General features: G+C 43.7%; 1 protein-coding gene across 2 annotated transcripts in view; it reads left to right on the top strand.

Annotated features, from left to right (window-relative positions):
• Positions 1 to 1,784: 1,784 nt before the first annotated feature.
• nfia (nuclear factor I/A) overlaps positions 1,785 to 21,705 on the top strand; it is a 272,699-nt gene continuing 252,778 nt past the window's right edge. Inside the window, exon 1 of one of the 2 annotated variants that reach the window (XM_071344270.1) lies at positions 1,785 to 2,376. In XM_071344270.1, the coding sequence (XP_071200371.1) occupies positions 2,281 to 2,376 (96 nt within the window). In that variant the 5' untranslated portion in view covers positions 1,785 to 2,280. The remainder of the gene's footprint in view (positions 2,377 to 21,705) is intronic. The other variant, XM_071344271.1, reaches the window with a different exon arrangement.

The following is a 21,705-nucleotide window of genomic DNA, read 5'->3' as shown; positions in this document are numbered from 1 at the left end:
TAAACGGCCCCTCGCTCGCCGTGTGACACGGCTTCTATCCCCAATCTCTCTCACACAAACACGCACAGAAACACACATAACCAATCCTGAACTTCCCACAGCTCTGGTCTTTGCAAACCTTCATCCATACTAAATGTAACAGCAAAATGACTTACATTGCCAGCCAAGGTCAGCTATGTCAAATAAAAATAATAGTGATTCCTTTAATTGAGATGATATAAACAATTATTCTTTCCTCTTGACTTTTAATATTAGAAAATGCACTGATGTCCAGAAAGTGTATTAAACTGGACTGATCCTTAAAAAGAGTAAAACAAAATTTTAAAAATCTAATTTATGGTGAAAAGTAGTCCGAGAACAAGGTCTCTGAAAGCCAAATGTTTATTGAGATAACATGTTGCACATTAATATTTAGATTGTTGCATCACTTTGTTGTGATTTCTTCATCCGAGACTATACACTTTTATTTAATAAGATACTTTTTTAAAGAATTCAAATTTATAAGGTTGAATCAGATTCTCTGATTCATACTAATAGTGTTCGTATCTCAGCCATTCTGAGAAAGGTCGGGAACATTTTCTCATATTTTATTGGGGAACAAAGTGTGCTAGAAAGTAAAAAAAAAAAAAAAAAGTGTTCACAAGAAGTGAAATTTAAGATGACCTCCCTCCAAACCCATCAGCGGGGCCTTTGGTCTTCAGAGTACCTGTGCATTTCTACTCCCCTCCCCAAAGCGCTTGCCATATCTCTGGCTGAATCAAATTCCATAGCCGCTATGCTACAATGGGAGAACTGTTTGATGGGCGCTCTGTCTCCTCCTCCCTCCCCTGGTTCAGGTATTCCCCCTGATGAGGAACTTGAGCTTCAGAGAGCACTGCCCGGGCATCACCTCTTATGGCCCTCCAGTCCTGCTCAATGCACTTAAAGGAAAATTCCACACAAAAACTATCTTTTGGTACTTGTGTCATTAGTCCATTGTTGATATAGTCTCAAAAATGTTTTGCATGTAAGCAGTCACATTTTCAAGATATTGAACTTTCAAAATAAAGAAATACAGCTGGTATGCCTCATATGATGCAAAATATGTGTTTCAAAATACAGAAATACAGCCAGTATGATGCATTTTGCAATATATGATGATCCGTTTTGCATACTTGCTGTATTTCTGTATTTTGAAAGTTATGTATTTTGAAACTTGATTGCTGACTTGCAAAACATTTTGGGACTTTGTCAGCAATGCACTAATGAAACACGTACCAGAAGATAGGAGTTGTTAAAGGAAACTAACAGAGAAAGTCATCTAATTTGATTTAGTGAATTGATTGTACTGCATGCAATGGTGAATATGGGTATTAATAAAGTGAGGTAGTCAAGTACAGGTTGTCATTTTAAACATATATAAATACAGAATATCTACTGTAGCCTAAACATACTCAAAATATATATATTTTTTAAGTTCAAAGTGCACCATTTGAAATACTTTGAAAAACTTTACACTCAAAGTAAAGTAGTTTGGTCACTTACTTATCCTCAATACAATTTTAAAAGGCGTGAAATGTCTTCTGGACAGCATTGCTACACACAGCCTTGAATTCCTCCACATAATGTCCAGACTTTGTCTAGATAAAAAAAATATATATTAGCAGTGTCAAGTAAGGCAGTCAGGAAAAGTGACCACCCTGTGTCCATTTTTGTGGGGGGGGGGCTTTAGTGGATCCTTTGCTAAAAGATAGACATTTGCCGGGAAAGGGGAGGGAGTCGAAAAAAACATTGCATGATAGTCTTTAAGCAGTTCCATCTGTCCGGCAGAAATGTCAGCCTAATAGCCTGTAGCGCTTCAGCCCACTGCCCTCACTCCCTTTCTCTACCTGACTCTGTCCTATTAAATCTCTCCACTCCTCCCCAAAAAAAGAGAGCAGAAAGTCAGGAAAATAGAAGAACTTGTGCAGACCTAAGTCAACGGGCTAGTGGTGATGATGATAATGATGAAGAACAAGCCCTAATTAAAGAGGGAGAAAAAACGACCCCAGGCACTCAGTGATGTGGAAAAAAGGCTCATCATTCTGGTGTTTTTTCTAAAGACGGCGCGCTCTCTGAGCAGTTGACTGCCGCTCACCTTGCCACGGGGTCTGCTTGAGATTGGTTCATTGTCAAGGTTTTTTTTATTTTTTTTTACCCATGATTCCATATGGTATGGAGCAGGCTACATGTTTCCCAACATGCCAGTGCGAATGTTTTCTCAATTAGGCGTCTTATCTCCGGTGAGTGCGCTAGCATCAGATGAAGCTTGCTGACAGTGTAATGGCAGGCAAAACCACGGAAGGCTCCATCAAATGGCAGCTCTGCTACGACATCTCAGCCAGGACTTGGTGGATGGTAAGTTGGCAGCAACCAAAGCTGTTTTTTTTATTCTTCTTCCTCCCTTCTTTTCCCCCTTTTTTTTCTTAAAAAAACTCTTTCCCCACCTCTTCTTTAGAGCCTTTAAAAAAAAGTAAGATGTTTTTTGTGTCTTTTCTTGAAACTCCATTTTTCAACTTCACATTGAGTGGATTTTTAATGACTGTATTGCTTGTTTTTGTGTCCTGTCAATGTCACAGTCTTCTCTCTGTAGGAGCCTTGAGACTCATGTCCCTTTTGTTTTTTTCTTGTCGTCTCAATTCAGGATGTCAGATCTGAAATATTGTCCTGCCAACGATGTACTTATGTGTTCTTTTACAGTGCCCTGTTTTATAGAACATTAGTTTGGCTTCAGGAAAATAAATACCCATTTGTAGAGGAAATATTCTCACTTTTTCACAAACAACAATTAATCTGCTGACATTCATTCCAACTTTTCTGCGGTGCACAGAGCAGTCAGTCCTTGCCATAAGTAAACCAATATATTTTCCAGCGTCCGCTTGTCTCATCTAATCGAGGAAGGTTCAGTGACGGCGTTAAAAAAAGAATCAAAAAGTCTCAGACCGTTTCTGTCAGACCTCTGGTTTACACGGAGGCAGCAATTATTAATTTTTGCGTGGTGCTCCGGCTGCTTTCAGCCAAGCCGAGTGTGCGGAGCATCGCACTCCACTCCTGAGCTCTGACGCCGCGCCAGCAATTAAAGCACACAGAAGGGAAAAAAGCCCCCATGAGCCGGACCCAGTGCCGGGGCAGATTAACTTGCTTGTTGTGGTCATAGAGGCCAGACAACCTTTGACATCCTTGTTGCTCCAGCAGCGATGGGGAGAGGTTAAACTAGACGGAGAAAACAAGACAAGTGGAGTTTGTAGACTGCTGAGAGACGAAGAGGGGCAGGGGGATTCACAATAGTCTATTGTGGCTAGCAGATACAAATTAGTTCAGTCGGCTGGATAAAAGGGCTTTGAAACTCCCAGCGCCCTATGTTCATTAGGGGATGACTCGTTAGCCGTGGCATCATTATATTACTATTATCTTAATTATTGCCAGCGTTATTGTTTTAATAATTTTTTGTAAGGGGAGTGTGATGGTGAGTACTGGTCCTTTTCTCCACGGCAGGTTCCTTGCCAGCTTGAATAAAAGAAGATAGTTGTATTCCCAGGAGACAATGGCTGTATTATTCCTCTGTAAGAAGACCATGAACTTCAGAATTCCAATCCGTTGGCCCCCTGCTCTCTCTCACTCTCTCACCCCCTTCTCCCCTCACCCAGGCCACCTTGGCCACAGTGGCAGGCAGCAGGCAGTGCTTCATGCCTGTGTGTAGGGAATTGATGAGGGGCTGAAGGAGAGAAACGGTAACTTTACTCTGCCTGTCCTTGTCCTTATGAGTAACAGAGAAAATGTTTTTAGACCTTTGCTACAGAGGGGACCTGTTACAGAGGGGAACGAGATGGCTGGTGGTGGTACAGTGGTGGTTTTGTATTTGGATGGAGGGGGGGGGGTAGTGATGTGTGGGCATTCCTCACTGTCTGTTGCCCTCTCTCTCTCTCTGGGACCATGGGGCTGAAGACTGGGTGTGTGGAAATGTTGTCCAGTTTATGGACTGAGTTGACTTGATTTTTTTTAGCAATCTTTTGATGCTTTTTAAACTTTTATCCTCCTAAAAGAGCATGTAGCTTTCAGTTGGTCTCTTGTACGTGTTCTTTCATTTAAAAAAAAAAGTTGCCTCATGAGATACATTAGTTAGTTGTATATGTATTTCTGAATAAAATGTGTATCCCAGCCTTGCACTGTGGATTGTCAAGGGGATTTTGTGAATTGTACTTATACACTGTAATAACTCCGTATTGTGTGTAAAGCAGTGGAAGTACTGAAGAGCTTTTAAATTCATTTAGTTATCATAGTCAATAGACATTTGTCAATATATAAGCTGGTGCTGAATCTGTCTTCTGTACAATAAATAATTGGATGTTTTGACGTTGTAATTCTATAAAACACAATGTACTTTCAGTGCTGCTTATTTAAGTGAATGTTTAATGATATGTGATGTTGCAATTAATTCTTTATTTGCTCTGATTGGAATTTAATTTCTAGGTTTCTATCAGAAAAGGTTTATACACAACAACGTTTGAAATGTTCTGTTTTTTAGTAACCTACTTGGCAAAATCATTATCTTGTGGCAATACAACAAAATCGCCTTAAAAATTAGCAATGTTATATGCAATATAGCTGTTTGAACCAGGAAACCGAGATTAACTTTATTCAAATTGATTATGTTCCTATTATTAAGTAATATACTTACAATGACATGGTTATTATGGGATGCCATGGGGATGTTTTACACTGTTTGGTGGAGGCTGTTTTTGTTAATTACCATTGATGACATTCCATGTGCTCCCATTCACTTTAATTTCACTGGAGGTTAAGTTGGGTTACAGCGGAAAGAGGATTATATGCTTAATTTCAAAAGGACAGTTATAGTAATTATTCCAGATTACCACAGATAGTGACTCCTGTCAGTACACTCCACATTTGATTTCTTTAAATGTGGAATTCATACATTTTTATTTGAGCTCAAAAGTTTTCTATTTGGCATTCATATTTTATTGAAGACAGTCCTACCATTATCAGTTCCTGTGTTCTTCAGAATAATTAAAATATATAGAATTATATACATATAGAATTGCTTCAAGCTTCGCCACATTATTACCATTGCAAAAACACGCCTTGTAGTTGAAAGGGCGCAACCCTCATTGTAAATATATCTTGACAGATTGGTCAGAGATTTGACAGTTTATTGCTGAAAAGTCCACATTTTCTAAAACGTTATTAGGAAAGAAGTGTCCTACAAAACAGTATATTCTTTCCCTATTAGTAATGAATTGAGCTTTGTTTTCTAGCTTTGTCAGTTATCTGGCAGTTACCACATCATCTGCTGTATGTTTTGTGTGAGCTGTTCTATAGGCTACGTTACATTTTATGATCATTTCCTGTTCATTCTAGGGAGCATTTTACCTCTGGTATGGCTGTGGTTTCTACACATTCTAGGGAGCATTTTACCTCTGGTATGGCTGTGGTTTCTACACATTCTAGGGAGAATTTTACCTCTGGTATGGCTGTGGTTTCTACACATTCTAGGGAGCATTTTACCTCTGGTATGGCTGTGGTTTCTACACATTCTAGGGAGCATTTTACCTCTGGTATGGCTGTGGTTTCTACACATTCTAGGGAGCATTTTACTTCTGGTATGGCTGGGGTTTCTACACATTCTAGGGAGCATTTTACCTCTGGTATGGCTGTGGTTTCTACACATTCTAGGGAGCATTTTACCTCTGGTATGGCTGGGGTTTCTACACATTCTAGGGAGCATTTTACCTCTGGTATGGCTGGGATTTCTACACATTCTAGGGAGCATTTCACCTCTGGTATGGCTGGGGTTTCTACACATTCCAGTGAGCATTTTACTTCTGGTATGGCTGGGGTTTCTACACATTTGTCACCGTCCTGTTAAGTACAGGGGATGTAGAAACCATTCTCCACTTATTTTTAAATGACTACACTAGCAAGATGAGTGGCGCAGCGGTCTAAGGCTCTGCATCTCAGTGCTAGAGGCGTCACTACAGACCCTGGTTTGATTCCATTCTGAATCACAACCGGCTGTGATTGGGCGTCCCATAGGACGGCGCACAATTGGCCCAGAATCGTCTGGGTTAGGGGAGGGTTTGGCTGTCATTGTAAGTAAGAATTTGTTCTTAACTGACTTGCCTAGTTAAATAACGGGTGAAATAAAAAAAGATTCACCGATTTTTAACGCGTACATAAAAAAATAAAAAAAAAAAAATAAAAAAAAAATATATATATATATACAGTGGGGAGAACAAGTATTTGATACACTGTCAATTTTGCAGGTTTTCCTACTTACAAAGCATGTAGAGGTCTGTACTTTTTATCATAGGTACACTTCAACTGTGAGAGATGGAATCTAAAACAAAAATCCAGAAAATCACATTGTATGATTTTTAAGTAATTAATTTGCATTTTATTGCATGACATAAGTATTTGATCACCTACCAACCAGTAAGAATTCCGGCTCTCACAGACCTGTTAGTTTGTCTTTGAGAAGCCCTCCTGTTCTCCACTCATTACCTGTATTAACTCCACCTGTTTGAACTCGTTACCTGTATAAAAGACACCTGTCCACACACTCAATCAAACAGACTCCAACCTCTCCACAATGGCCAAGACCAGAGAGCTGTGTAAGGACATCAGGGATAAAATTGTAGACCTGCACAAGGCTGGGATGGGCTACAGGACAATAGAAAAACAGCTTGGTGAGAAGGCAACAACTGTTGGCGCAATTATTAGAAAATGGAAGACGTTCAAGATGACGGTCAATCACCCTCGGTCTGGGGCTCCATGCAAGATCTCACCTCGTGGGGCATCAATGATCATGAAGAAGGTGAGGGATCAGCCCAGAACTACACGGCAGGACCTGGTCAATGACCTGAAGAGAGCTGGGACCACAATTTCAAAGAAAACCATTAGTAACACACCACGCCGTCATGGATTAAAATCCTGCAGTGCACGCAAGGTCCCCCTGCTCAAGCCAGTGCATGTCCAGGCCCGTCTGAAGTTTGCCAATGACCATCTGGATGATCCAGAGGAGGAATGGGAGAAGGTCATGTGGTCTGATGAGACAAAAATAGAGCTTTTTGGTCTAAACTCCACTCGCCGTGTTTGGAGGAAGAAGAAGGATAGTACAACCCCAAGAACACCATCCCAACCGTGAAGCATGGAGGTGGAAACATCATTCTTTGGGGATGCTTTTCTGCAAAGGGGACAGGACGACTGCACTGTATTGAGGGAAGGATGGATTTGGCCATGTATCGCGAGATCTTGGCCAACAACCTCCTTCCCTCAGTAAGAGCATTGAAGATGGGTCGTGGCTGGGTCTTCCAGCATGACAACGACCCGAAACACACAGCCAGGGCAACTAAGGAGTGGCTCCGTAAGAAGCATTTCAAGGTCCTGGAGTGGCCTAGACAGTCTCCAGACCTGAACCCAATAGAAAATCTTTGGAGGGAGCTGAAAGTCCGTATTGCCCAGCGACAGCCCCGAAACCTGAAGGATCTGGAGAAGGTCTGTATGGAGGAGTGGGCCAAAATCCCTGCTGCAGTGTGTGCAAACCTGGTCAAGAACTACAGGAAACGTATGAACTCTGTAATTGCAAACAAAGGTTTCTGTACCAAATATTAAGTTCTGCTTTTCTGATGTATCAAATACTTATGTCATGCAATAAAATGCAAATTAAATACTTAAAAATTATACAATGTGATTTTCTGGATTTTTGTTTTAGATTCTGTCTCTCACAGTTGAAGTGTACCTATGATAAAAATGACAGACCTCTACATGCTTTGTAAGTAGGAAAACCTGCAAAATCGGCGGTGTATCAAATACTTGTTCTCCCCACTGTATATATATATATATTGTACAGCTTGTTTATTTGAAATGCATTTCCCAAATTAAAAGTTATGACGTCCTATTTTAGTGGACCATCTTGTAGATTCATTTATACTTCATGAATTTCATCATTGCAAGATTTTTTCATAAATGGGCTTTCATGATGACCAGTTCAAATAAACATCAGCATTGAGTGCTCCCTGGCTTTAGTCAGTTGTGATCGAGCTGCACTGTAGGTTTGCTATCTTTTGTAGCACACGAGATTCATCCAAATGACACTTGTCACAAATGTTTCAGTCTGTGCACTTACCCTTCTGTGTGCCTACTTTTGTACCTACCTTGCTTGCTTTCATCTTTCCTCATACTTCACGCCATGGTCTATTTGCATTTTTGTAATTAGCAAGTTTCTCTACCTTGACATTTATTTAGTAACTGTTCCTGTTTAAAATGTAAAAAAAGAGTCAATTAAAAAAATTTAAAAAAGATTTTCAAGTGCCAGTAGCAGGCGTCAAAGTATCACCTCTTTCTGACATGGGGGGGATATTATTCTATTTTCCATGTACCCTATATTTAAAGTGTTACTCATCGTTTAGTCTTTTGAGAGGTGGCGGGGGGCTGGGGCTCCTGTGCAGTGGCTGTGTCGAGCCTCTCTGTATGTTTTAAAGGTATACAGGCTTTGTTTGAAGTCGGCCACTAATTAACCCTGCTTGCGCCTGGGCCCTGGGGGTTGCGACCCACCAGCCCGTTTAACAATGCGCTCATGTCATATTCCACCACCGGAGGGGCTAATGAGATTTCAACTGCACTACAAGTGTCGCTCCTATAATTCACTTGTTAGTGAGTAGCCCCCCCCCATCAGGCAAATGTACACCGTGCGTGTGTGTACAGTATCCGTTCCTACTGTAAGTGTTAGTGCGCATATGAGTGTGTGAGAGCCAGTGTCAGAGAAAGAGAGGGAGGGGGTATGGCGTGAGGGCATAAAATAATTACCATACAGTCATTTAACACTACCCCCAACGCCCTCCCTAACCCTGCTCCAACTAGGGCTTGATTTTGGCAGGAGATCACCGGAGTGGAGTACCGTCATCTCAAATTTTCTACTGCTCAAGTTTCTGCACCTCTTCTAGTATATTAGCTCAAAACTATTGTGGAGCTTCTGCACCTAAATATAAACAGTACCGGCACCTATTTCAGTCAATCACTGGCTGTCATTGTAGTTTGGAGTGAAAAAACAACAATCTGCCCTGAAGAACTCTGTTGAGTACTTATGTCAGTAGATGTTCTTCATAATTGGTGTTGATGATTTTATTGTCTAATTGCAGTTGTTTATTCAGGAATCAAATTATTCAATTGAATTGCTCTCTTGGGGCAACAGGGTTCAAACCCTGATTGGTCAACTTGATGAATCAGGGCTTTGTGTCTGTAACCATTCAGCGGCATTGCGCTCCCTTGTTGCCTTTGTATTCCGTGCGAGGTCATGTTCATTAGCCAGCCCTCACGTTTATCTGATGACCTGGCACCCAGATTAAGGTTAAGGCCAAATCTACAAGTGCCCAAACAATTCTAGATTGTGTAGAGCCACCAAAATATTTTATTTGTCTATGGTAGATAAAGAAAAGATGGTGTGTCCACATTGGTTGTGACTGCGTCTCATAGTTGACGAAAGGGCTTCAGCTTTGTTGCAGAAGTGAACAGTTTGAGGTTTTAAATGTCGGCTTTATGCTCCATTGACATTAAAATACATTAACGTCCATATTGCTTTGCTCCACACACTCAATGGTCGATAATCAGTTTTGATCATTTTAGCGTCTCAATTTGTCACGCTGATCTACCGTTCCACCATGTAACCATCACAAAAGGACATGAAAACTTCAGAATGTTTGGGCCACGTTCCTGCTACGTGTGTGTTGCCCATGTGTTGGAGTTACAGTGTTAGTGTCATATTGTGCGGAAGATGTTTCCAATTTGGTCTCTGCCATGGACTAGCGAGACGTGATTAGAGAGGAGGAAATTGGAGGATTAAAATTGTCTGCTTGAACTTCCTGAACACTTGGTTGAACACTGCATGCTTGCTTGCTCTCTCTCTCTCTCTGTCTCTCTGTCTCTCTCGCTCGCTTTCTCTGTCTCTCTCGCTCTCTGTCTCTCAGTCTCTCTGTCTCTGCCTGAGCAGCTGTACACCATAGGCCTCTGACCTTATGACCACAGTAACATTACAAATGGTGTTAGTCCTTTGTCCTCTAGGATGGGATATGTCTATGATATTTAATGGAAACTTGCATTATTGTTTTTTCAAAATTCACACTGAACTTCAACTGTTTACTTTTGTTGCCATTATATATTGTTGCAAATATACTGTATATACACTACACTGTAGATCCACTATACTGTAGATACACACTGTAGATGCACTATACTGTAGATACACTACATTGTAGATACACCATACACTGTGTGGTATTATTTCAGATCTTGGTGAAATTAGCTTATCTTTGTTGTTCTACCAGTGGTATGTGCACGTTGAGGAGTTGTATTTCCTTTGAATGGATGGGGTTTGGGATCGGAGGGGGTTTGGGATTGGAGGGGGTTTGGGATGGGAGGGGGTTTGGGATGGGAGGGGGTTTAGGATCTTCGGCTTCTTTTTGCAATATTGTAGTGGAACATTCTGAATGACTTAAGCAAAAGGCTGTAATATCCGTTCATATGTCGTGTCTTAGGCACAAAACATGCCTCGGGGTGTTTTTGCTTTCTTTTTGTTGCGATGTTATATCTGAGGAGAAAGATCATAGGAGACAGATTTGGAATAGTTCCCTCAGACGTTCCACAGTACTTCTTCTTTTGCTACATTTAGATGGTGCTTATTTATGGTAATATTAATGAGTAGTCAGTCTCAGGCAATTCACAGCCCCAATGACCATCTGCATGTGACGATGTTCTTGGGTGCAGATGGATGTTAATGAGGCTTAGTGGAGGGCTCTCATTTGGCACCTGGTGATGTTGTGAACAGGAGAGGAGCAGGAAGGAGAAAATCAGCTTTGGGTCGAGTCTGTGTGTGAAAATAGACAAGAACTGAGGATGAGACGTTTGGGATTCAGTCCAGGCTGTTTAAATTGAAAAACAACAAACCATTCTTGCCTGATTTGATCTAAATGTTTATTTTGTCATTTATTTTAGGTTATCAGTCGTATGTGTCTGAATAATGTTATTTTATTTAGACAAATGTCCTCTTCTCTCTATCTATCACCATCTCCCTCTCTTTCCTCCTCTTCTCTCTCTATCTATCCCCATCTCCCTCTCTGTCCTCCCCTCTTCTCTCTCTCTCTATCCCCATCTCCCTCTCTGTCCTCCCCTTTTATCTCTCTCTATCCTCATCTCCCTCTCTGTCCTCCCCGCTTCTCTCTCTCTCTATCCCCATCTCCCTCTCTGTCCTCCTCTCTCTATCCCCATCTCCCTCTCTGTCCTCCCCTCTTCTCTCGCTCTCTATCCCCATCTCCCTCTCTGTCCCTCACCAGAGAACAATGGCTACTGGCCAAGACAGCTGGCTCTTTGGGCCACTTTTTTGGGCCGTTTTTCGGGGCTTGGATTGTCGGGGGCTTGTCTTGCTTGGGGGGGTGAGGGGAGGAAACAATGGGAGTAGAAGAACATGCTCCATTATAGACCTGAGACTGAGACAGACAGATATCAGTGACTGACCCACTGTGATTTCCACTCTGGGGGATTCATGCTGGAGTCAGTTTGTGACTTGTTAGCATACAGAATTGTTCACATTCTTACTGTCGATGGGCTACTTTCATTATCCCCCAGTGCATTGGAGTTTAGCTGAGTGGCAGGTGTATGAGTGGAAACACAGCCACCCTATAGTAGCTTGTTTGCTCTACCACAGTTCCTGGGTGTTTAGTGGTGGGCAGCGCACTGTGGTAGCGTGGGAAGGCGTATGTGAACGGTGTCTCACTCAGCAGGGACTTAGACTGCCTCTCTCTACATCTCTCTCTCTCTCCTCTCTTTCGTGAACACCCTCTCTCTCTCACTCTCTTTCACACTCTTTACCTCTTTTTCTCTCCCTGCTCTCTCTCTCTATTTCTGCCCCCCCTCCCTCTCTTTCCCTCATCTCTCTCTCTGTAAACCTGAGGGGAGCGGTGCTAAACAAAGTGGGGATTGTTTTTCCCTCTGCCATGGCTCTGTGCCACTCAAGGCACAATATCAAACAATCATGGACACTGGCTCCTGCATATGCTGTCTTCCTCACAGTTTGATAATGCTCTGCTTTCCAACCCTGGCTGTTTCCCTGGCTCCAACCAGAAATGCTCCTTTTGTTTGTTTACGGAGTTTAGTAAGCTGTAAAATAGCTTTTAATGTCTTTGTTAATCTATATTTACTATTTGTGAAGGAGTGGTATTGATTTGTAGAAGTGTATGTTCTTTTGGGAGTTTTCCTTTTGTAATAGCCACGAAAAAATGGAAATGGATTCCAGAAACGCCATCTGTTATTTGGAGGAGGTGTGTGTACGTGCTGAAAAGTGATAATTTTCTCTCCATAGCTCACTTCTTGGTCTCTAGCTACACGCCACTTTGCTGCCAAAAAAGGTGTCAGTCTCTCCAGTAAAATGGATGTAGGTAGGGGGGTGTTTGGTGATGACTGAGGGAAAGATGGTTTGTTGGCGTAACTGGATCCTTACCAATATTTATTCACTTTTGACACTTCTCTCTCCATCTTCCTCCACCATGACTATCTGAAGGCATCATACACTACATTACCAAAAGTATGTGGACACCTGTTCATTTAACATCTCATTCCAGAATAATGGGCATTAATATGGACTTGGTCCCCCTTTTGCTGCTATAACAGCCTCCACTCTTCTGGGAAGGCTTTCCACTAGATGTTGGAGCATTGCTGCTATAACAGCCTCCACTCTTCTGGGAAGGCTTTCCACTAGATGTTGGAGCATTGCTGCTATAACAGCCTCCACTCTTCTGGGAAGGCTTTCCACTAGATGTTGGAGCATTGCTGCTATAACAGCCTCCACTCTTCTGGGAAGGCTTTTCACTAGATGTTGGAACATTGCTGCTGTAACAGCCTCCACTCTTCTGGGAAGGCTTTCCACTAGATGTTGGAGCATTGCTGCTATAACAGCCTCCACTCTTCTGGGAAGGCTTTTCACTAGATGTTGGAACATTGCTGCTATAACAGCCTCCACTCTTCTGGGAAGTCTTTCCACTAGATGTTGGAGCATTGCTGCTATAACAGCCTCCACTCTTCTGGGAAGGCTTTCCACTAGATGTTGGAGCATTGCTGCGGGGAATAGCTTCCGTTCAGCCACAAGAGCATTAGTGAGGTCGGGCACTGATGTTGGGCGAGTTAGGCCTGGCTCACAGTCGGCGTTCCAATTCATCCCAAATGTGATTTCCCTTCACTGGAACTAAGGGGTGTAGCCCAAACCATGAAAAACAGCCCCAGACCATTATTCCTCCTCCACCAAACTTTACAGTTGCCACTATGCATTTGGGCAGGTAGCGTTCTCCTGCCAGATGGTGAAACGTGATTCATCACTCTAGAGAATGCTTTTCCACTGACGCTTTTCCAATGACGGCGAGCTTTACACCACTCCAGCCGATACTTGGCATTGCGCATGGTGATCTTCGGCTTGTGTATGGCTGCTAGTCCGTGGAAACCCATTTCATGAAGCTCCAGAAGGAACAGTTCTTGTGCTGACATTGATTCCAGCGGTAGTTTGGAACTCGGTTGTGAGTGTTGCAACCGAGGGCAGACAATTTTTATGCTCTACACACTTCAGCACTCAGCGGTCCCATTCTGTGAGCTTGGGTGGCCTACCACTTCGCGGCTAGATGTTTCCACTTCACAATCATAGCACTTATGGTTGACCGGGGCAGCTCTAGCAGGGCAGAAATTTGACGAACTGACTTGTTGGAAAGGTGGCAATCTCACATTGAAAGTTACTGAGCTCTTCTGTAAGGGCATTTTACTGCCAATGTTTGTCTGTGGAGATTGTATGGCTGTGTGCTCGATTTTATACACCTGTCAGCAACGGGTGTGGCTGAAATAGCTGGATCCACTAATTTGAAGTGGTGTCCACATACTTTTGTGTATATAGTGTGCCTTACATGGTAATATCCACTCTTTTTGGTTTCATTATGGAATCACAATCATGAGCCATTAGGATGACCATTCCAGTCAGAGATAGGACATCTCCCTGTCAGAGTTGTAAATGAGGAATTGGCTATAGAAACTTCCCTGTGTTTTAAGTATTGAGGGTCATATTTCACTGCTCTGACCTTACATCCTTGTGTATAATGGTGCCTGTGACTTTGGCATAGTGAATGAGTAATTCCATCTGATTGTAGGCTCTGTTTGTCCCCAGTGTTGCCCTGCTGTAAGACTTGCTCACTAACTGTCATGTGAAGGAGGTAATCCTCTCTGTTTGTCCCGAGTGTTGCCCTGCTGTAAGACCTGAACACTAACTGTCATGTGAAGGAGGTAATTCTCTCTGTTTGTCCCCAGTGTTGCCCTGCTGTAAGACCTGCTCACTAACTGTTATGTGAACGAGGTAATTCTCTCTGTTTGTCCCCAGTGTTGCCCTGCTGTAAGACCTGCTCACTAACTGTTATGTGAACGAGGTAATCCTCTCTGTTTGTCCCCAGTGTTGCCCTGCTGTAAGACCTGCTTACTAACTGTTATGTGAACGAGGTAATCCTCTCTGTTTGTCCCCAGTGTTGCCCTGCTGTAAGACCTGCTCACTAACTGTTATGTGAACGAGGTAATCCTCTCTGTTTGTCCCCAGTGTTGCCCTGCTGTAAGACCTGCTCACTAACTGTTATGTGAACGAGGTAATCCTCTCTGTTTGTCCCCAGTGTTGCCCTGCTGTAAGACCTGCTCACTAACTGTTATGTGAACGAGGTAATCCTCTCTGTTTGTCCCCAGTGTTGCCCTGCTGTAAGACCTGCTCACTAACTGTTATGTGAACGAGGTAATTCTCTCTGTTTGTCCCCAGTGTTGCCCTGCTGTAAGACCTGCTCACTAACTGTTATGTGAACGAGGTAATCCTCTCTGTTTGTCCCCAGTGTTGCCCTGCTGTAAGACCTGCTCACTAACTGTCATGTGAAGGAGGTAATCCTCTCTGTTTGTCCCCAGTGTTGCCCTGCTGTAAGACCTGCTCACTAACTGTCATGTGAAGGAGGTAATTCTCTCTGTTTGTCCCCAGTGTTGCCCTGCTGTAAGACCTGCTCACTAACTGTTATGTGAACGAGGTAATCCTCTCTGTTTGGCCCCAGACTCAATTCATACAGAGAGTCATGAAATATGAACCGTATCTGTGGGGTGCACAGCTGATTAAGCTCAAGATTAACGTGTGTGTGTGTGTGTGTGTGTGTGTGTGTGTGTGTGTGTGTGTGTGTGTGTGTGTGTGTGTGTGTGTGTGTGAGAGATCTATCATCTAAACATGATAATACGTAATGGTTTCATCTCAATAATTGTTGATAATTTTTAATCAGTCTCAGTTAAACATTTCAAATGTTTCTTCATCAAACCATACTAAGCCACTGGCCTTTAAAAAAAATGATTGCTAATGCATCCCTGTGTATTTCCTGACCCACTAAGACTTTAAAACCAATAACGCTGATTACCAGAATAGCCCACCAACAATTAAACGAATGAGCTAGCCATTCCGGCAAATAAAATCAAGATTGCTACTTAGTTCATTTAAAAGGGCGGGGTTGGATTAGGTGAGCTAATGTGGAGAGGTGATTTGGAGCTTTGACAGTTCTGTGGCTGGGTGGCAACGCTGCAGGGACACGCAGAGGACAGCAGCAGGAGCAGACAGATGTCAGAAATCCGATTAAAACAAGGAAAAGAGAAGAGACCCTCCCTAACAACTAGTGACACCCTTCTCAACGCGTCGCATGGCAACACAGAGTTGGCTTATTTACCAGAGATCATGGAAGCGCCACTCATGCAACCCTTCCTGCCATGAATGTCCTCACTCCTCTCACCCATTGGTGAAGTATCTGAACAACAAGGTCTGAAGAGGGTTTTTACATCTGGAGTTGAACTGGCAGGTGATGACAAGATAACTTCTAATTTGTTTTTGCAGCGTCTGGCCGCTGACATTATCACTTCTCTAAAACCCTGCAGGTTAAGCTTCTATTCTCAACAGTCTTAACTGTGCCCAGTCATCTGAAGGGAATAAAAAGATTCTCGGAGGAGTTTCTCAGCATCCCAACCCATGCAGGGTCAGCTAATTCCCCATAAACGCAAATGTAGAATGATCACCCTTTTTATCTGCGTGTGTAAAAACTCCTGCTCCGTTTTGTCCCGTGGCCAGCCTTTCACCCCCCCATTCCGCCCATCTAATTAAGTTGATTCAGAGCGCTGCCTGTGCAGGCGCAGGACCCCATTACTTATGGCTGTCCAGCCAGGGACACCTGCTGACCCCGCCGAGCCGGTCACCCATGTTCCACACTCTTCCAACAGGGGGAGCCGCGGACTCCCTGAACCCAGGGGAGGGCGAGCAGCTGGCGGGGGCATCTACAGAGGTCGATCTCACCCCCAAATCCCCCACCCCTCTCCTCACACAAAGGCAGGAAGTTCTCACGGGGGGGCAGTGTTCTTTTTTTTACTCTTAGCTCAGAGTGAGCAGAGCCATGGAGAATGTCCCTGTAGCTGCTCCTCACACTGATCTCAGAACAGTGCTAAATGGGAGTGAGAAAGGCAGAGGGTGAAGTGGTGGCTGTAAAAGTGGAGGTTGACTCTCAGAGATCCAGAGGACTGGCTGGCCTCTCTCCTCCCCCTATGGCGGATTAAGCTGGGAGCCAGCTGCAGCCAGGGGACAGGCTGCCACGGGCCACTCCAAGGTGACCCCTGGCAAAGCTGGCAGCACATCTGTAGCCCTGCCTGGCACGTCCAGGAGCACCAGGCCCCTGCGCTGGCTGGCCTGGCTGGCTGGCAGGGAAACCTAGCAAGGGGCTGGCTGTCCTCCTGCTGCCTGGCATGGGGGAAGACCAAAGGGGGCCAGAGGGTAAGACACAGGATGTGGTAGGGGTACGGAGCACAGACTGGGAAGTTGAGGGAGGTGGATCGGCAAGGAGATGGAAGAGGACTGGGGTAGATGTTAAGACATCATTTGAACCTGACGGAGTCCATTATTTCCAAGTATCACATCCTAGATGGACAGATGCAGACAGACCGTCACAGAGGTTGAGGAAAGACCTTACAGCACACAGTAATACTGATACTTTCTCTCTTTCCACGTCTAGCTCTTGAGTGTGAGTACATACAGTGCATTCAGACTTTTGCCACATTTTGTTACGTTACAGCCTTATTGTAAAATGTATTAAATACATTTTTCCCCCTTATCAATCTACACACAATACCCCATAATGACAAAACAAAAACTGTTATTTCTATATTTTTTTGCACATTTATTACAAATAAAAAACAGATACCTTACTTACATAAGTATTCAGATCCTTTGCTATGAGACTCGAAATTGAGCTGAGGGGCATCTTGTTTCTGTTGATCATCCTTGAGATGTTTCTACGACTTGATTGAAGTCCACCTGTGGTAAATTCAATTGATTGGACATGATTTGGAAAGGCACACACCTGTCTATATGATCACTGTGCAATTGCTTCTGTTAGAAATACAAAAATGACCAAAGCCAAACCCGTTATATTTTTAATAGACATTTTGGACAATTTGATGAGCAAGCGTTCTTTCATGATCTGTACCATAATATTGACAGGGAAGTCTGATTCCCGATGTTGAGACTGCCTGGGACTATTTTTATATGCTCCTGTGAAGAAATTTAGGATCAGTGGAAGGGACAATCCCTGGTTTTCAGATAATTTGGCAGAATTAATTAGAAATAGAAATGTCTCTTGGGCTCAAGCTAGACAAACAAATGCTCCTGTTGACTTGGCCTTCTTCAGAGTGCTAAGGAACAAATGCACAGGATTGATCAGGAAGTCCAAATCAGATGTCTTTCTAAATTCAGTCACAGAGAACCTAAACAACCCTACCAAGTTCTGGAAGCTAATCAACTCAGTGTCAGGTTCCCCAGGCGCTCTCATTTGTTGATTTCTGTAACCGTAAAAGCATTGGTTTCATGCATGTTAACACAAGCCTCCTCCCAAAGTTAGTTTTATTCACTGCTTTAGCACACTCCGCCAACCCGGATGTTCTAGCCGTGTCTGAATCCTGGCTTAGGAAGGCCACCAAAAATCCTGAAATTTCTATCCCTAACTATAACATTTTCCGACAAGATAGAACTGCCAAAGGGGGCGGAGTTAGCCTGCAGAGTTCTGTCATAGTATCCAGGTCTGTGCCCAAACAATTCGAGCTTCTTTAAAAAAATCCACCTTTCCAGAAACAAGTCTCTCACCGTTGCTGCTTGTTATCGACCCCCTTCAGCCCCCAGCTGTGCCCTGGACACCATATGTGAATTGATAGCCCCCCCATTTATCTTCAGAGTTCATACTGTTAGGTGACCTAAACTGGGACTTTCTTAACACCCCGGCCGTCCTACAATCTCAACTAGATGCCCTCAATCTCACAAATTATCAAGGAACCTAACAGGTACAACCCTAAATCTGTAACCATGGGCACCCTCTTAGATATCATCCTGACCAACTTGCCCTCTAAATACACCTCTGCTGTCTTCAACCAGGATCTCTACGATCACCGCCTCATTGCCTGCGTGCGTAATGGGTCTGCGGTCAAACGACCACCCCTCATCACTGTCAAACGCTCCCTAAAACACTTCAGCGAGCATGCCTTTCTAACTGACCTGGCCCGGGTATCCTGGAAGGATATTCACCTCATCACTTCAGTAGATGATGCCCGGTTGCTCTTCAAACGTGCTTTCCTCTCCATCTTAAATAAGCATGCCCCATTTAAAAAATGTAGAACTAAGAACAGATATAGCCCTTGGTTCACCCTAGACTTGACTGCCCTTGACCAACACAAAAACATCCTGTGGCGTTCTGCATTAGCATCGAATAGCCCCCGCAATATGCAACTTTTCAGGGAAGTCAGGAACGAATATACTCAGTCAGTTAGGAAGCTAAGGCTAGCTTTTTCAAACAGAAATTTGCTTCCTGTAGTAAAAATTCTAAAAAGTTTTGGGACACTGTAAAGTCCATGGAGAATAAGAGCAGCTGCCCACTGCACTGAGGATAGGAAACACTGTCACCACCTACAAATCTACGATAATCGATCATTTCAATAAGCATTTTTCCACGACTGGCCATGCTTTCCACCTGGCTACCCCTACCCCGGCCAACACCTCAGCACCCCCTGCAGCTTCTTGCCCAAACCCTCCCCCCCGCTTCTCCTTCACCCAAATCCAAAGAGCTGCAAAATCTGGATCCCTACAAATCAGCTGGGCTAGACAATCTGGACCCTCTCTTTCTAAAATTATCTGCCTGAAATTATTGCAACCCCTATTACTAGCCTATTCAACCTCTCTTTCGTATCGTCTGAGATCCCCAAAGATTGGAAAGCTGCCGCGGTCATTCCCCTCTTCAAAGGGGGAGACACCTTAGACCCAAACTGTTATAGACCTATATCCATTCTTCCCTGCCTTTTCTAAAATCTTCGAAAGCCAAGTTAATAAACAGATCACCGACCATTTCGAATTCCACCGTACCTTCTCCACTATGCAATCTGGTTTCCGAGCTGGTCATGGGTGCACCTCAGCCACGCTCAAGGTCCTAAACGATATCATAACTGCCATCGATAAAAGACAGTACTGTGCAGCCTTCTTCATCGACCTGACCAAGGCTTTCGACTCTGTCAAACACTGCATTCTTGTCGGCAGACTCAATAGCCTTGGCTTCTCAAATGACTGCCTCGCCTGGTTCACCTACTACTTCTCAGATAGAGTTTAGTGTGTCAAATCGGAGGGCCTGTAGTCCGGACCTTTGGCAGTCTTTATGGGGGTGCCAACGGGCTCAATTCTCGGGCCGACCCTCTTCTCTGTATACATCAATAATGTCGCTCTTGCTGCTGGTGATTCTCTGATCCACCTCTACCCAGACGACACCATTCTGTATACATCTGGCCCTTTGGACACTGTGCTAACAAACCTCCAAACAAGCTTCAACGCCATACAACAGTCCTTCCGTGGCCTCCAACTGCTTTTAAATGCAAGTAAAACTAAGTGCATGCTCTTCAACCGATTTGCTGCCCGCACCCTCCCGCCCAACTAGCATCACTACTCTGGACGGTTCTGACCTAGAATATTACATTTACATTTACATTTTAGTCATTTAGCAGACGCTCTTATCCAGAGCGACTTACAGTAGAGTGCATACATTTTATTACATTTTACATACTGAGACAAGGATATCCCTACCGGCCAAACCCTCCCTAACCCGGACGACGCTATGCCAATTGTGCGTCGCCCCACGGACCTCCCGGTTGCGGCCGGCTGCGACAGAGCCTGGGCGTGAACCCAGAGACTCTGGTGGCGCAGCTAGCACTGCGATGCAGTGCCCTAGACCACTGCGCCACCCGGGAATATGTGGACAACTACAAATACCTAGGTGTCTGGTTAGACTGTAAACTCTCCTTCCAGACTCACACTAAGCATCTCCAATCCAAAATTACATTTAGAATCGGCTTCCTATTTTGCAACAAAGCCTCCTTCACTCATGCTGCCAAACATACCCTTGTAAAACTGACTATACTACCGATCCTTGACCTCGGCGATGTCATTTACAAAATAGCCCCCAACACTCTACTCAGCAAACTGGATGTAGTCTATCACAGTGCCATCCGTTTTATCACCAAAGGCCCATATACTACCCACCACTGCGACCTCTATGCTCTCGTTGGCTGGCCCTCACTACATATCAGTCGCCAAACCCACTTGCTCCAGGTCATCTATAAGTCTTTGCTAGGTAAAGTCCCGCCTTATCGGAGCTCACTGGTCACCATAGCAACACCCACCCGTAGCACGCGCTCCAGCAGGTATATTGCACTGGTCATCCCCAAAGCCAACACCTCCTTTGGCTGCCTTTCTTTCCAGTTCTCTGCTGCCAATGACTGGAACGAATTGCAAAAATCTTTATGCATCAGTTGTCAGAGCAGCTTACCATCACTGTACCTGTACACAGCCAATCTGTAAATAGTACACCCAACTATCTCATCCCCATATTATTACGTACCCTCTTGCTCTTTTGCACCCCAGTATCTCTACTTGCACATCATCATCTGCACATCTATCACTCCAGTATTCATGATAATTTGTAATTATTTTCTCCTCTGTGGCCTATTTATTGCCTTACCTCCCTACTCTTCTACATTTGCATACACTGTACATATATCTTTCTATTTTTCTTTTCTTTTTGTGTTATTGACTGTACGTTTGTTTATGTGTAACTCTATGTTGTTGTTTCGTCGCACTGCTTTGCTTTATCTTGGCCAGATCTCAGTTGTAAATGAGAACTTGTTCTCAACTGGCCTATCTGGTTAAATAAATGTTAAATAAAATAAATTAATAATGTATCCTCTGGCCTTCCTGACCATTTAATGATGGATTCTAATGAAGTGAAGGATAAAGCCGATATTGTAGTTTTTTTTAACAAGGACTTCATATCTACTGGTTCAGTTTTTGATAATAGTGGGGCCCAGGCCTCTAATGTAAGCTCTGTTCCAGTAGCCTATGATATAGGCCCTCATGTGAACCATTTTAACTTTGAGCCTGTTTCTTATGCTGAGGTCTATAAAGCACTAAAGGCAATAGACACTAAAAAGTCTGCAGGTCCACACAACCTGGATCCCTACCTCTTAAAGGTAGCAGCTGGTATTACTGAATTATTACTGTGGCTCACCATTTCA

This window comes from Salvelinus alpinus, chromosome 15 (genome assembly GCF_045679555.1).
Source record: "Salvelinus alpinus chromosome 15, SLU_Salpinus.1, whole genome shotgun sequence".
Lineage (NCBI taxonomy): Eukaryota > Metazoa > Chordata > Actinopteri > Salmoniformes > Salmonidae > Salvelinus > Salvelinus alpinus.
The sequence above is the reverse complement of the archived record's forward strand: the minus strand, read 5'-3'. Positions and strand labels throughout refer to the sequence as shown.